Source organism: Echeneis naucrates, chromosome 2 (genome assembly GCF_900963305.1).
Source record: "Echeneis naucrates chromosome 2, fEcheNa1.1, whole genome shotgun sequence".
Classification (NCBI taxonomy): Eukaryota; Metazoa; Chordata; class Actinopteri; order Carangiformes; family Echeneidae; genus Echeneis; species Echeneis naucrates.
This window is the reverse complement of record NC_042512.1, coordinates 16,537,556-16,554,004: the sequence shown is the minus strand read 5'-3', so window position 1 is coordinate 16,554,004 and position 16,449 is coordinate 16,537,556. Positions and strand designations below refer to the sequence as shown.

At 39.8% G+C, this 16,449-nt stretch overlaps 1 protein-coding gene across 1 annotated transcript in view; it reads left to right on the top strand.

Moving 5' to 3' along the window:
• LOC115052461 (E3 ubiquitin-protein ligase Midline-1-like) overlaps nt 1–12,163 on the top strand; it is a 30,435-nt gene extending 18,272 nt beyond the window's left edge. The window contains exons 3-10 of the mRNA XM_029516574.1: nt 194–289; nt 3,608–3,715; nt 5,345–5,493; nt 6,259–6,386; nt 7,383–7,526; nt 9,783–9,944; nt 10,156–10,363; nt 10,452–12,163. Coding sequence (XP_029372434.1) covers nt 194–289; nt 3,608–3,715; nt 5,345–5,493; nt 6,259–6,386; nt 7,383–7,526; nt 9,783–9,944; nt 10,156–10,363; nt 10,452–10,800 — 1,344 coding nt within the window. The 3' untranslated portion in view covers nt 10,801–12,163. The remainder of the gene's footprint in view (nt 1–193; nt 290–3,607; nt 3,716–5,344; nt 5,494–6,258; nt 6,387–7,382; nt 7,527–9,782; nt 9,945–10,155; nt 10,364–10,451) is intronic.
• The last annotated feature ends 4,286 nt before the right edge of the window (nt 12,164–16,449 follow it).

Here is a 16,449-nt window from a genome sequence, read left to right as displayed (position 1 = left end):
AGTTGCAGCGCCTGAGGTTGTCTTAATTATGTTGTGGCTCCTGGAAGCAGACAAAAGAAAGCGGAAATATCTATTACATGCTTTTATCTTGCCCTCATTCCCAGCTCTGCTGGGCATTTCAGTTTCTTTGTTTTTGGCCCAGACATTATTTTCATGTGTTCACTCTGCTGTGTCTTTGTTGTGTTTGCTACAGCAAGCCCTGGACTCCAACCTGAGTAATTTGATCAAGAGGAACAATGAACTTGAGTCACTTATGGGGAAACTAATCCAGACCTGTCAACATGTCGAGGTGAGTCCTCTGGTCTTTGGGATGTGTGTCATACTGCCAAGTAAGTACTTCAATTTGAATGCAATATTTGTTGAGCTGCCCATTCCTATTCTAATATGCGATAAGTTTAAGATGATTTGTACTTTTTTTTCTTAAAAAAATAAATAAAAAATAAATAAATAAATAAAAAGTAGTTTTCTCTGCTGCTGAGCCGTGTCCATTGTGACATGAGAAGACACTATACAGGAAGAAAATGTCCCGTTGCAAGCATGTAAACTTAATACAAAGAGCTGAATAAATCTAACTGAAAGTAAATCAGTAATCATGTAAGTCATTTGGCAAAAATTTAAGAGGTTTTATGACTTTATATTTTGTCTGTTTTCTATCGCAGTTTCTCATCTTAAGGTGTCAATTCAGGAGAAAGAAAAGAGAAAAATAGGGTTTTGAGAAAAACTGTCTTGAAATGAATGTGTCTAAGTTTAAAGGCTTTAGTGGATTGAACAGCACAGCCTCTGAGTTGTCTTAATAACATCTGTTTTGTCTAATATGTGTATCACATTGTAAGAGCCAACTATTTGAATGTCTGAGTTTAGCTCTAAAGAAGGCAAATCTGTGCTAAGCTGCCTGTCCATGTTACGCTGGCACGCTATGAAGCTCTGAATGGAGAAATGCCAGAGGGTTAAAGGCAGTGACATCTTAGGTTAGCAAAGAACAGCCTCTGTCTGGTAAGACCTACACAAACTACGAGGGAATGAAATGGGATTTATTAAGATGGACTGGGACTTTTTTTCTTCAGTGCTGAGTGGATATTTTGGAAGTTTCGATTGTTAGTATCATCAAGATTTAAGCTGGAGGGCAAATTTTGCTGATGCAGAAACAGCAAAAATCCACATTTGACCCATTCAATCAACATAAAAGGACCAAAAAAAGGCAACCATTCCACTCTAAAAATCTGAAATTCATAAATGATACATATAAAGCGCAAAAAAAGGATTGACCTATTTTTCCACTGAGTCTTATGGTTACTGCTGCACTAATGCATATGGGGGGTTTCAATACAGGGTTATAATACACACCCAGAAGATGTAAATTCACATTAAATATGTGCTAAGTGGGTGATAATGAACCAGAAGTAAATGCAGATACTCATGTATAAAGTTGGTATGAGAAGAATGAACACATCATGAAGATAATAAATAAAATAAAATGGTCAGAGAGGAAAACCACTGTGAATTAAGCCATTAATAAAGCTTTGAGTATTTCACATTAGCTGAATTCATTCTGCAGCTTTCCGGAGAGACATCTTTGAGACAGTGATGTTGTGGAGAGACTGTACACGGTACATGTACTGTACAAGCATACTTAAAAGTTTATGTTCTGCAGAGGAAGTGGTATGAAACTTCCTAAACCTTCCCTCATCAATGATCTCGCAACATAATTTGCCATCTGGTTCATATTATTTTTTGCTAATAAAATAGTGAGCCCAAATATTGCATTTAAACAACTGTCATTAAATGCTAGGTGGGGGGGTGATTAGATGGAAAGAGGCTTCTTACACAAAGAAATCTCATTGTGTTTTCATTCACAAAGCTCCACTAATTGGTGTAGAGAATACCAGAACGAGATAACATCCAGGATACATGCTTTTCTCTGCGTCAACAGCCTGAAACCTTAAGCGTCCCCTGAGCTGTCACACTGATGTGAAAAACAAACAAACAAACAAACAAAATAACAAAAAACAATTAGTGTTGAAATGACAGCACCAGGTGAAGCAACACTAGGCGGCACTGCTGAAGTGTTCAACTCGGCATGTTTCACATAAACTCTAAGATGTAGTCCAGGTGGCAAATTGTTTCTGTTGGCAGCGTGATCCCTGAAAAAAATCACATAAATGCTATTTAGGAAGTGACATTGAGGATATTGAGAAAGTCCTTTCCAGCTTTGTTTGGCTCTACAGAGGAAAGGCAACTGACTTTCCATGATGTCATTGCTAAAATACCTGTCAGTCTGTATGTGTAAGTCTGCATCTATGTGTGTATGAATAACTCAACACAGACTTCCTTTTCATTAGTCCCTGTGCTATCGCTTTGCTGCGGCCAGAAAACACTTTACAAGGTGCGAAAGCAACACAAGGAAATTACCACAATGAGAAATTACACAGAATGTTGAACCTCCAGTCCTAGAAATGGACAACTTTTATAGCCTGCTGAGAATGTAACTAGTACAAGAGCAAAGTGTATAAAAAAGGAGAGAGAAAGGAGCTGGACGTCTAATGGCAGAACAACCCTGAAAGAAATCAGCAGAAGTTTCCAGTCGTACTATATGCCCACTGAAGTCATTATTCTCCAGCTGAATTGCAGATCTTTAAAATTTCTGCCACATAAATGTGTGTATATAAAGTCATGACACACAGCAACTCCACAATGCAACCTACATAAATTACACAGACCTTCTTTCACGCCTTCCAACCCAAGTGTCGCACAGACTGGTGGTTTAAAACAAAGGAAGATTATCTGTGCAAGATGTTAAGGGCACGCTTGCACTTGGTTTGAACTTTTATATCTGGGCATCTTTCAAGCACAGATCAGGCTACATGACATCAGCCCCAAAATGTCCTGATTTGATGAACAAAATGAGCGCCCTGGCACAACAATCAGTAATTTTGCCCCATTTAGTGTCGGTCAAGCATGACCAATTGTGCCTCTGAAGCACACAAAATCAGACCCTGATGAAAGAACTGGCATGTTTTTTGTCTTTGCCACTGCCTCTCCAGTTTTGTTACAAATTTACTACACAGGAGGTGGTTCAGCCTGGAAATGTGACCTACATTAAATGTCTGCTTTCCATATTGTCTGATAATATTTATAACCTTTCTAATGGCTGCCATGCAGAGAATGAAGGCCTCTTCTTGGCAGTGTCTTGATAATGTGATTCCGTATGTAATATACTGCACATATAATAAATTGCACTCACAATTTGAAGATGTATTTATCACAGCAGAAAGAAAACAGTGTGCACTACATAGTAAAAAGGGACTGATTCTGGACAAGGCCCTTGGGCCTGGAGTGTCATGTCTACCTAATGACCACAAGGCTTCTTGCTTATTTTACTTGTCACTCAGCTCTCAACCTTGCAAGAAGGAAATTGCCGGAATAAGCTTCATCTCCCTGAAGTGTTTGCTTCCACAGAGGAGCACCGGCTGATGGATGAAAATAACATCATGTCTCACAGTTGGCATTATGTGCAGTCACTTATCATATATCCCTTTAAATAGCCTGCCCCTCCTACCCTCCATCACTGCCTTTGTTTATCTCATACTGTGTGTGATTTGGTTCTCAGGTGAACGCATCCCACCAGGAAGGAAAGCTCATGGAGGAGTGTGATGTCCTGATTGACATTATTCAGCAGCGAAGACAGATCATTGGCAGCAAAATTAAGGAGGGAAAGGTGAGGTGCCAAGGAGTGCGATAGAGAGGATTTCTTCTGCTGTGCTGTATGCATGTGTTCCTTCCTCTCACTGGTCTTACATCATTTCTAGTAGCACTGAGTAAGATAAAAGTTTTTGCCTACAGCCAATTGTAATTTCGTTCTTCCACTGCAAAATGCTGACACCATCACCTTTACTCCACGCTATTTAAACACAATGAAGACAATTTAAGCGAACATCCGACCTCATTTGGTGCCAAATGCAGGACTAGATCATGACCACTTGACTTGAACCTTACACCGTGAAAAAACGGTAAACTGTTCATCTGCCTGAAGCACAAACCCTTCACAGATTCCAAACAGACGGTGAAAACAGTCCAACTGGCCAGCAGCAGATCCCAGAGCATATGGGCAGGCACATTTACTTCTTCTCTAAGCCCTTTTTTAGCCTCAGAGTTTTTCAGATCGCGATGCTTGGAACACATGAGGGATTGCATGTGCAGATATTTTTAGGCCAACAGATTTCTTGCCTTTTCGTGGAGGAATAAATCACGACCAGTAGCACCTTAAAGACCAAGTTGCTCTGTTTAACCTCTGTCCTTTTTGTTCGCATGGTGATGACATAGCAAATTTCTGTGGCTCTGGGCTGAGATTACACTGTCTTGACTTTTATAAATCCAACTGCTGATCAAATATCCTTTGACCTCAATCCAGTCACTGACCTCAATCTGTCTCTTAAAATCTCTGCACACACACAGAGGGAACGACACTGACGGTCAAACAGTAAATGGAATCGCAGATTTGTGTGCAATTGAATCACTGACCTTAGCTTTGAACTAATTTAGTGTCAGTAGGGACATGTGAGAAGCATCACATTCATTTGAAACATTTTTGTCCGTTTATTCGAAATTAACCGCCTCGTGAGGCTTAGTTGTAAAAATCAGACCCAAAGTTTGTTTTATTTGGTTTAAATTTACCTTTAAAGCAAGAAACAATGACTGAGGATAAAACAAATCCTCTCTCTCTCCTGGGAACCAGGATCTTCCTCCTTTTTATCCACTGCCATTCATTCATTCATCTTCCAGCACTTAACCATTTCCAGGTCACAGGGCCTGCTGGAGCCAATCCCAGCTCACATTGTGTCATTGTGCAGGGCCAACATACAGAGACAGACTCACGACTCACACTGAGACCTACAGACAATGTAGTCACCAATTAACCTAAGCATGAATGATTTTGGACGGTGGGAGGAAACCCACACAAGAACCGAACCCGCAACGTTATTGTTTTGGGACAATAAGCACTGACCACTATGCCGCTGTGCCCCTGTCCCCCATCCATTGCCATATTCATGCCAATTAAAATAACATCAATTTATTGACAAGGCAGTCATCGAGAAATGAATGACTGCCATGTCAGACATGAAAAGGTCGAAACCAGATTTGACTAATTTCAAAATCGCGTCATTCTCTGGTAACCATAAAGCACAATGTTTTGGGTCATGTCCAGCTGTCTGTTGTGATTATGTTTTCATCCCTAATGATCTGTCACACTGGATGAGGACATTCTCATCTGCTCTGTATCAGAGCAGATGCTCTATCTTCGTGACACTATCCTCTGATCCCTCTGTGCGTTTGTTGTTGTTCTCAGGCACAAAGGCTTCGGAAGCTCGCCCAACAGATCTCCAACTGCAAGCAATGCATCGAGAGGTCTTCAGCCCTCATCACACAGGCCGATCAGACCCTGAAAGAAACTGATCATGCTCGCTTCCTGCAGACTGCCAAGAGCATCAATGAGAGGTTAGACGACCCGCAAACTGAACAAACATGCTAGAGTTATTCAGCTCGATATCATAATGTCTGTGGCAAGGGAAATGCTAGAGACTGCACACAAAGATCTGGAAAATGAAAGTGAGACTTTGTGTCCTTGATAACAAGTAAAGCAGGGTCTTTTATTTAGCTCCGTCTCATTCTCCTCCTGCTTAAGCTGTCTGACTAATTGATGTGGTAAATGAGAACAAAACCTGCTGTCCAATGAGTGTATCCTTAGGAGAGAGAGTAATATAAAAGAAAACAATTCCCCTTTAGTCCATCAAACAAAAAAAAGGTTTCAATTAGAATCTAATCTGCACACCTTCGCTAATTATGGGGCTGATTTTATTTAGATTTGAAGCTTTGTATTTTTTAATTTAGCAGTAATTGTTGTTGAGCAATGTGTTAATAATGCAACTCTGTGCTAACCCATAAACTAATCTAATCTGGTGCAACTGCTTAAATTTCTTGTTTCTACATCTTGCAGTAAAACTTCTGAACTGTCGTATATCCTCCTGAGCTCCTGTTTTAGAGAAACACTTTGCTGCTCCCATGACTCCTATTTTAGAGCTACATTTGTAGTCTATTGAAAGTGATCCATGCCACAGAAATTAGGACATCCAAATTAAATATCTTAAAAAGTCTCCTTTCAAACTGGAGATCCATTTTTATTAGTTACTCTCCCAATATAACCACTTGTGCAGCTATAAAGAAGATGAAAATGACATTTAATTTTGATTGGTAATGACTTAGGGTTTCCATGGCAACTGCATCAACCCAAGTGCTGATCCCTGAGATACACCTAACTGACACCTTCGACACTTTCGCCTTGGACTTCACCAGAGAGAAGAAGCTGCTGGAGAATCTGGATTACCTAACTGGTAAATGTTCTTTGGGGATTTTATCATCAGTGGATCATAGTTTAAAGGATTTGAGCTTTGAGTCAGAATTCAAAGTTTCCTGGAATTATGACTTTTCTTCAGTTGCAAATTGTGATTTTTGCAATTTCTTTTCTTCTTTTGAAGTCTGCTTTCTCTGGGAACTGCTTTGGAAGAAACAGGGCCCCCTAGCCTGTTAATTCAAAAATTAGTTTTCAACATCCATTTCAGATTTTTTCTTTGTGTGGACCCATCAAAATGTCACCCTGAGAATTACAAGTGCGCTGAGGACAAAAAACAAGGCATCATGTGTCGTGGATTTTGAAGTTCTGTGAAAATGGCTGGCTCAAATTTATTCCCTGCGATGCATGAGAGTTTCGCTGGAGGGCCTTTTCACTAAGTGAATCAGTCTGAATCACTCCATTATGTGCATCCACTCATGACAGAAGGCTTGGGAGAAGGAGAGAGTGACACAAAAAGAGAGAGGAAATGGCTTTAAAATCAATTTAAGCTGTGCCTTTGTATCTTTGTTTATCTTTGTACCTCAGTCCATCCTTTCTACTCGAGGCTTCATGGCACGAATACAAAGGAGTTTTATTTTATTTATGTTTTCATGGAATAAAAGCAAGTTCACCCATAAAAGTGCATGAGTTTAAAATAGCCAATATCTGTGGTTATGTAATAAGTTACATTTGTTACTGCAAAAAGAAAATGTACTCTTTTTGCTACGTTAATCTGAGCTCTGTTTTTTTTTTTTTTTTTTCCTTTTGGGGTTATTATTCCTCCTCTGAATTGTTTTTAACGCTCAGCCTGGCACTCTGCTGGAAAGAGCATCTTCACTCCTCCGTATAATGGTGCCTTTACACTCATGAATCCAAAGCATGCCAGATTAACTGAAGTTACTGTTTGAGTGTGTTATGATAGAATATTATATCAATAAATTTGCAACTTAACATTGGGATGATGTGCTTGAAATGTATTTCCTCTCCCCCCACCTAGCTCCAAGTGCTCCCTGCATCAGAGAAGAGTTGTGCACGGCCTCCTACGACACCATCACTGTCCACTGGACGTCTGATGATGAATTCACAGTGGTGTCCTATGAGCTACAGTACGCCATCTTCACTGGACAGTCCAACATTGCCAGTAAGTAGCAATAAAATACAAAATAGAGAATGCTGCACAAGAAAAAAAGAGAAAAGGTATATGGGATTCCTATTGTGCCTGAAAATCATCAAGACTTTAAATGTCCAGCCAGTGCTAGTTGTCCATACATTCAAATGCTGCAAACGGGAAGTTTGGTACCTGCTTCCCACATATAATCTAAAATTGGGATTCAAGTTGTAGCCCACAGGATGAGTGGCTGAATTCAGCCATCAAACAAGCAGCTATGGAAATATAATTTTGAATTTTAGGGGGAACATTCAACTGCTGTTGTGCGCAGTCCAATCTTATCTATGGTGCTGACTATTTGCCCACATCTGCATGCAAACATTTCCAAAGTGCTTATTATGCATTCTTTCCTTTCAAGAATTTACCTGCAATATGCTCTATACACAATCATACTGCTTCATGGGGGCTTCTAGCTCGCTTTAGGCAACAGCACATTGAAGTGCTTTTGTGAAAACTGCGGAAAAGTGGAATCTCCTGAAGTGAACCCTCAAGTCTTTATGCAGCTATCACTCAAATGACTACAATGTGAAGAGTGGAAATTTGACAACAGTGCAGCAAAGCGGATCAACATTTGGAGATATTTCAGCATCGACACATGTAAGAACTTTAACTGGTGCAGTAGGTGTAAGATGTCGTAAGGGGAGAGATGGCCACTGAGGAAACATCTCAGATGATCACTTGGTGACAAAATGTCTTTTAATACAGCTTTTAATACATGACAACGCACACTGTTCATGCTGTCATTCACACACAGTTGAAGACACACAAGTCCCAGAAAATCCCAAGCACACTCAAGTGTGCAACAATTATGAGGAAGAAAATGGGGTCAAGGCATCTGACTTTGAGCTCCCCTACTCCTTTTTAATCACTGCATTTTTCTGTCTTTCAGCTACAGATGTACCTACCAGAGAACAAATTTAATTTTTTCGACTTGCTTTCTTTTCTTCCTCCCTGTTCCTCCCTTTTAAACTCAATTTGCTGTTACGACCCAAAGTTGCACCTTGTCTTTGCTTTTTCATTAATTTACAGAAGCATGTTTAGAAGGGACAGCAAAGCCTGATAAACCAATGTGACAGTGTAATTCTCTATTTTATTATTTCTTTTGCTCTCACATCGCAGCATCCTTCTGTGCACCAACATGGGGCAGTTCCTCTCTCCTCTGGTTTTCACATCCAATAATGTCAGAGGTGTTTCTGTTGGCGTCTAAACTAAATCACATGCCAGAAAATGTCCCAAGGCCCAATTCAGATTGATCACTGTGCAAGAAGGGAAACAGTCTTGTAATGTTAATATAATAACAGCACACAAAAAAAAAACATCTTTAACTCCCGCATGTAATTATTTTATGCAGCCTTCTGGTTTGAACTTCCTGAGGGAAATGGCTGTCAATATGATAGAGAGTAACTCAATTTCTCATCTGCTGTTTCAGGTTAATATGTAACAATGAGCCTGATCAAATTAATTTGCAATGTGTATAATGTGTATATTACTCTGATTGTCAGGTTTTAATAATAGCGTCCTCTATAGGATTTATCTGTGTCCTACATTTACTTATTGTTGGGGTCAGGTGGAACAAAGATATGTGGTGTGATTACAGAAGACAGGCAGAAAGTCTTAATCTCATGCATAATTTTGGTGAAGGTGACAGTTTTCAGGAGATGGTGTCATCTTGATCTGACTTTGGAACGTGCTGCAGAGAACTGAAGAGTTACTTTCTATGCTAAACTCCTCAAAAAAAAAAAAGGAAAAATTACATGGACCGAGCCCAGCTATGATGAGTGAAGTACTAAAGTTCAACTAAAAAACACACAGCAGAGCAGCATTTGAGAACGATGAAGCCGACTCAGTGTAAATGCTTTCCTGATGTGCCTTTTCACACCCTTCTACCTCTTCCCACTGCCACAGGCTCGCACACAACCGGCAATTTAGTACACCACTCTTCACAGAGCTGTACATCACTGCTCTCACAGGAACTTAAAAGTGAATAGTTTTCTCCTGCTTGGATTTGTTTTCCTATGTTGAAAGTGCCTGCTGTGAAAATTAAATGTTTATTTAAACCGATATAATTTCCTTCTCCCTTGATAACACCATAGAGTATCTGTAAAAGTTTAAATTCGTTCAAGTTTCAAAGACAAAGTTAAATTTAAATGGCATGTAGTTGAATGAAATGATTCCGCTCTCTCTGTGCTTTCCCCTCCTTATCTTACTCTGCATTGCCTCTCCTCCCAGGTCTCTGCAACTCATTGGAGAGCTGGATGATTGTTCCCAACATCAAGCAGAACCACTACACGGTGCATGGCCTGCAGAGTGGCACCAAGTATATCTTTGTTGTCAAGGCCATAAACCAGGCGGGAAGCAGGAGCAGTGAACCGGGAACTTTGAAGACCAACAGTAAGAACCTGATGAATGAAATTGAGCACTTCAAACCAGACCTATTTTTTCAGGAAGAATTTGCACAGAAGGAGCTTGTTGTCTTTTTTATGTTGCTTGCAGTAATTGTTTTATTTCACAAAATTTAATCAACTAAAAATAAGAATGGACAGTTGTGGCCCTCTGTGCATCATTAGAAATTTATTTTTTATTGTTCTTGCTGCTCTCCCAGGTCAGCCATTCAAACTGGACCCAAAATCTGCTCACAAGAAGCTGAAGGTATCCCACGATAATCTAACTGTGGAGCGGGATGAAAGCACATCCAAGAAAGGCCACAGCCAAGACCGGTTCACCAGCCAGAGCAGCTATGGTGTGGTCGGAAACGTCTTTATCGACAGCGGGCGTCACTACTGGGAGGCTCTGATTGGGGGGAGCACATGGTGAGTTGCAATTTCTGCTGTCTGTTTCATTCCAGGTTCAAAATTTGCAGTGTTAACTTGGAGATAACAGTCATCCACTCCCACTCAGGTACGCCGTGGGTATAGCCTACAAATCAGCCCCTAAGCATGAGTGGATCGGTAAGAACTCGGCCTCCTGGGTGCTCTGCCGCTGCAACAACTCCTGGGTAGTTCGCCACAACAGCAAAGAGCTGGCCATTGAGCCCTCACCCCACCTGCGACGCGTCGGGATCCTTTTGGACTACGATGCCGGATACCTGACCTTCTATGATGCTGTGGGCTCCCAGCACCTGCACACATTTCATGTCTCCTTCATCCAGCCTGTGTGTCCTGTGTTCAATGTGTGGAATAAGTGTCTGACAGTGCTTACTGGTCTACCCATACCTGACCACCTAGAGGGACTGGAACCTAACATCTGAAAGCTCCAGACCGACACAAGTGAATCAGCATTAGCTGGCCTCAATATTCTCAAGCTGCAATGGGCAAGATTTGTGAAAATACTCAGGCTTCCCATGACAACAGAAAGATGTTCCATCCTCACGAACATTTGCTGCACTTGCCCAAATTCAATTCTGATTACACTGATGCAGCAAAACACAGAGTGAAATACACATTTCCTCCTAAACAGCAGCTAAACAGCAGAACTTTGTTCCAAAAAATAAATAAATAAATTCACAAGTTCTTCTTTTTACATTAAATTTTCTGGCTAATTCTGTGAGGTACGTTACGCCCTTCATCAAATTATACGTTGTTAGCATTTGTTGAAAGTTGTTTAATGCAACTTTAGTGTGAAAAGACAAAATGTAAACTATTTAAATGAGGTGCAACTTCATCAAGCTTCTCAAAAGCAATTTCCCATGTTAATTATTGTTAGTTGAAAGTAAATACAATGCTGGTTCATGTTGCATTTCAATTGAAAAGAAAAACTATTCCACAATCAATGACAATAAGGATGTGTATATGCAGAGGAATGAAAGGGACCCTGCTGTATCAGAAAATCCTGCTCTAAGGCACTTTGGGCATATTTGTACCATGGCAACAAGGAAATAAGCCACAAATCAGCTTTTTTTTTTTTTTAAACACCATTTGACCAGATTTAGCACTTTGAAAATCTATTTTACACAAGTTCAACACAACATACACACCTACAAAGCATCAGTGCATTCACACATACAGTGCAACCTTTACTTTAAATCAATCACATTTGCTGCAAGAGCAGAAGTGGTATATTTTGTAAATTCATAGGTTTTATCCCTTATTGTTCCCTTGTTCATTAAAAAGGACCCAAAGTAGCCATTGCTGCCCATTCCAGTCTTTGCATAAAATTTTACTTTTAATAAATGCTGAACTATTTTCAAAAAGTGAAAAAGAAAATAGAATTATGATAATATAAAGAGCAAATAATTCCTCTAAATATAGATGTGTTTTTGCACATTGTTCATACTATGGTTTTGTACGGTCTAAGTTTTAATCATTTTGGTGCAATTAACATGCATTCATATTGATAAAGTGTTGTGTTATAATTGATTTTTGTCTTTCCTCTATGTGGCTGCCAGACAAGTCCTACATGTTACTTTTGTGTGGTATATGTTTTGAGTCCTGCTGCAGTTGTAGCCCCATGCATTTATTGGAGTTGATGGGTAAAATGTCATTTTTGTCACTTTTCCCAAAAACAAGCTGTTCAGAGAGAGCTATTGTTCTTGTGTGCCAATACTCCATTAAATAGCTTTTCATGAAGTGTCTTCCCACATATCTTATATTAAAAAAAAAAAAAAAAAAAAAGCAACACAATCAATGCCACACTGAGGTCTTATTTTATCAAATCCACACACAGCAGATTGTTTAAATACATTAAGTACAGTTACTCTTTATCAATACAAGACATCACCTGGGACTGTCCTTGGACTGACTCCATAATGGTTTTATCAGAAAGGTTCACTCGTTTTCATTTCAGCCCCTGGCTGAGTCGCTTTGATATTCCAAGGAAAAGGCCAGCAGGTCAGCAAAACGTCCGAAGCATACTGTCTGTTCTACATCCTAAATCGTCTGTTCTATGTGTTGTAATGTTTAAAAGTGACAAAAATGGAGCTCCCATGTGGAAATGCAATGATGGTTGTATTTTTCATGTGTTCATGTGTTTCACAATGTGTTCAAATCAATTACACTTAAAATATGGAGGACAAATACGATGTGTTCTTTAATAGTGTGTTTCCTGAGCAAATAAATTGAACTTTATGTTTTATTGTATCACATAAAAATAAATAGAGCTTAATTTAAGGTTTCCATTTGAACTCCACCTGTTATATGTTTTGTGTCTGTGGGCATTTTTATGGGCAACAGGATATGAGCGCTTGCATCACGCTCATCCAAGATCTGTCCATGAAAAGGTCAAAAATAAACGTTGCTTTTCACATATAAAGTGATTTTTCTCTCTCCAGAGGACGAAATATAGCAGTGCAAGAATGTCAAGAGCAGTTTCCATAAAGCAGCAGCAGGTGAAATAGCAGTAGTGATTTCAGTCTCTCTGGGTGACGTACACACAAACTCAGGTAGTCCCACTTTCAACAGGTTTAGATAAGTCGCAAAACAAAAAGGCTGATTTTGTGCAGTAGAGACGTTTCATTGGAAACCACTGCTCTGATTGTACAATGACGATCAGCAGTGGCTAAATTAAGCTGGACTTATTTGAATCTTCTTGACGACACAACGGTCGCCACATTGACCGTAGAAACAGATGATGCAATAGGATTCAAAGATCATGACTGTATCTGTACAGATGAATCGTTTAGGTAGATGCTAACGTCAAACCTAAGTTTACTGTTAACTTATCAAGTTCACTTGAGGTTCTCGTGGAAAAGAAAGTTGTTGATTTCTGTGTGCCATTCAGATGGTTAACTGGTGTGAGCAGGCTACAGTGAGTGTGTTATATCCAAGACACAACTGTATATTAAAAGTATAAAAATCATGAGACACAATCTGTTCATCCGTGCTTCTGTGCATTAACTGTGCCATTTCTGGAAATCTGTTTGTCCATATATTGCAAATATCTTCCAAAATCCTGCCTCTGAGAATTCTGCATATCCATTATTTTAAAGTGATAGTAGTTACCTGCAAAAAATTCATTTAGTGTCCTGCACTGGAGCTCGGGTTTGAGATTGTCTGCATTTAATATTTGAAAAATAAAATTTACTGGCCGTGAATTTTGACCTTTTCCTCCAGCTTGATACAATTTGAGCTAAGATCAGCAGTTAAATGTGTGTACTGACCCTTTTGTGTTCTCATACAAGACTTTATGTGACATTTCAAACAATCGATACAGTAACTTAATGTGTCTCTGGATTTTGTTGCTCGGCTGAAATGTAGCGCAAAGGTTGAGGACCACCTATTTTATTAACCTTTATCAAGGGAAGGATTTGCTGAGGTTGCACGTAGATTTTTTTATTTTTTTTTTGGCCCCAAGTCGTGAGATGTCACTATATTCACACTTAAGACCTGGTGTTGAGGTCCAGTATCGTCAACAGCTCAGGCTTTAAGTATACTTTAGCTAGAAACTAATGTTCTTCCCCGTTGGCCTTGGGATTTGAACCTCTGACCTTCCTTCAAAAGACCACTTCACTCTGCTTTCGGCAAATACTGCCACACTTGCACAGATCATCTAGCCAAGAGTTGGTTCAGTGTGTTTCTGTTTGGGCTGCTACCTCACAACTGCACTTGTATGAACAGTCTTGGGGCTCTGCAGTCCCAGGAGGATTTTAAAAGCCAAGCCAGAGCACAGACAGCGACAAGACACCAAAAGAGACAGTCCCTGCTCTCCAGGGGGACTGTGGATGTACTCTATAGACTCCAACCATTCCAGTGTTTATATAGGTGTGTATGTGATGAAGTGCTTGCTGGTGACAACTGCCATTTCAACCAAGCAGGCAACGGCAGTATTTTCAGACATTAGCAGAGAAGCTATAATAGCAAACCTCCAAGGAGCAGATGGGGAAAATTGGGACAGACTTTGGTGCAGAAACAAAGAGAGCAAAGATGAAATAAAGCTGAGTTTTAGAGAAGAGGATGATGAAACTGTGCCCATGCTCTTCAGACACTGGATTTATGCAATTCTGATCAGCTGTTATAATCCATATCCAGCAGTGTAGAAAACTAATCATGGTGGATGTAAGTTCAATGACACTGAAATAACTCCTTTCAAATGGAATAATGTGTGCTTTACTTGTTCAATTATTAATTCTGCACCCATATTTTTGGGTGTTTATGCAAATTAAATAACTCTTCTGTCCTTTTTCGAAGGGAACTCAATCCTTTAAATATCCAGCAGATGTCACTGTTAGGATTTCAGAGAACTAATGCACATAGCCAAGAGAAAATTATCACTGGATTATAAACCATAAGTGACTAATGGCTTTTGGTCCATCTTTGCACATTTTTCACATTATATCTCAATATCGTTATACACCTTCATATCAGTTCATGGAAAAAATCCATGAATTAAATGCAATCCATTAACTATCAGAAGTATCTGTAACTTATTAAAATCTCCATTATCCGACTCTTTCACCACCTATGAAATCTTCAATTTGCTAGATTTTTTGGACATAATTCACAACTGACTGTACTTTTAAGGAGCACAGTGGTGTCTATTTTAAGGATCAGGCAGAGAAAATGTGCAACAATAAGTCAGGTTCAGTCAAAATGTTCCATTAGTGCTTTGAAGAGATCGATATGCAATCAGGAGCTTGTCAGTCATTTGGCTTATTTGTAAAGGGGATTCAGTTTCACTATTCAATGCCTGTCTGTATTAATTTTAACACTAACTTTAGGAAAGAAAATATTGTATTTCCTGAAAAAAAAAGAAAGTCTAGTTCATTGTGAAAGAGTCAGAAACCCTGATCATTGAAGAATTTAAAAAATGTTTTTTTTCCTCCCAAATAAAATGTTCAGTAGTTCAGTATAAATAACTGCATGTGGTGTTCTTGGTACAAATAAAAGATAAATTAGGGCTGTAAACAAAATACCTGCTTCAAATCTTAAAAAGGTATGATAAAAGATGGCTTTATTCCTTTTTTTCATGAAGAGGCAGATGGATAGCCAAGTAGCACATTGTTATGAGTTACTAAACTCTTTATTCACTGTTAAATCCTCAGGACACAGAATGTACTGAATGAATGTGCAAACTGCAAATGTGTGGTGGAGTCATTGCCATCATCATAACTCATAAAAATGGAGAACTCTGTGACACTAAGGTCGAACTTTCTTTTTCATTTCATTATTATTTGCCATCGATGTGAAAGCCAGTGGTTGAAAGAATAGTTTTCAGCCTGTCCTTCCAGCAGAATGAAGCATACTCAGACTGATGGCCATCGACAACAATGGAAGTGGCCTTTTGAACCAGCGCAGTCACCACAGATCCTGCTCTATGGTTTGTGCTGTTTATGCTTTGGTAATCGTTGGACTTTCATTAAACACTACATGGTAAATATATAGACTGTTTAGAATAACCATCATAATGGGAAGGTTATTAGCTATTGTGGTTAACAGGTTTCAGGTCAGGCGGTGAGAGCGGTGAGAGCACCGGGCAGCTGCAGGCTTCTCCACCTGGCTTTTATTGTCTAACTGACAGCGAAGGGAAGGTAATATGACTTCAGCAGAGATTTACTGCTGAGGGCAGTCGACCGTCTCAGTTGATACGCTTCTGCCACACTGTTCCACCTTCTGGTAGAGCTACTTCAAAACCACTAAAGCTGTACAGTTTGCTGCCAGCGAGAGCTTGGCTAATGTCCGTGAAGGCCAGGCTCCTGGCTCTAGAGCTGGTGCCCTGGGGTTTCATCGGGGTCTCGAATGGTTCTCCTCCCCACCTGCACAGAGGTGGAGTAGCTGCAGGAATTTCCTGGCCAGTCACACTGCTGACCTTGGGAAAATTCTTCAAGACGACCCAGAGCTTCTTGCCTGGCCTTACTCTGGAGATACTGAGGTTAGAAAGCTAAGACGGTGGGTGGTTCACTCCTATAGCTTGCAATTAGCCTTTCCACAATCGGTGCTAATTGCAGGACAGCAGTTGAGGGATT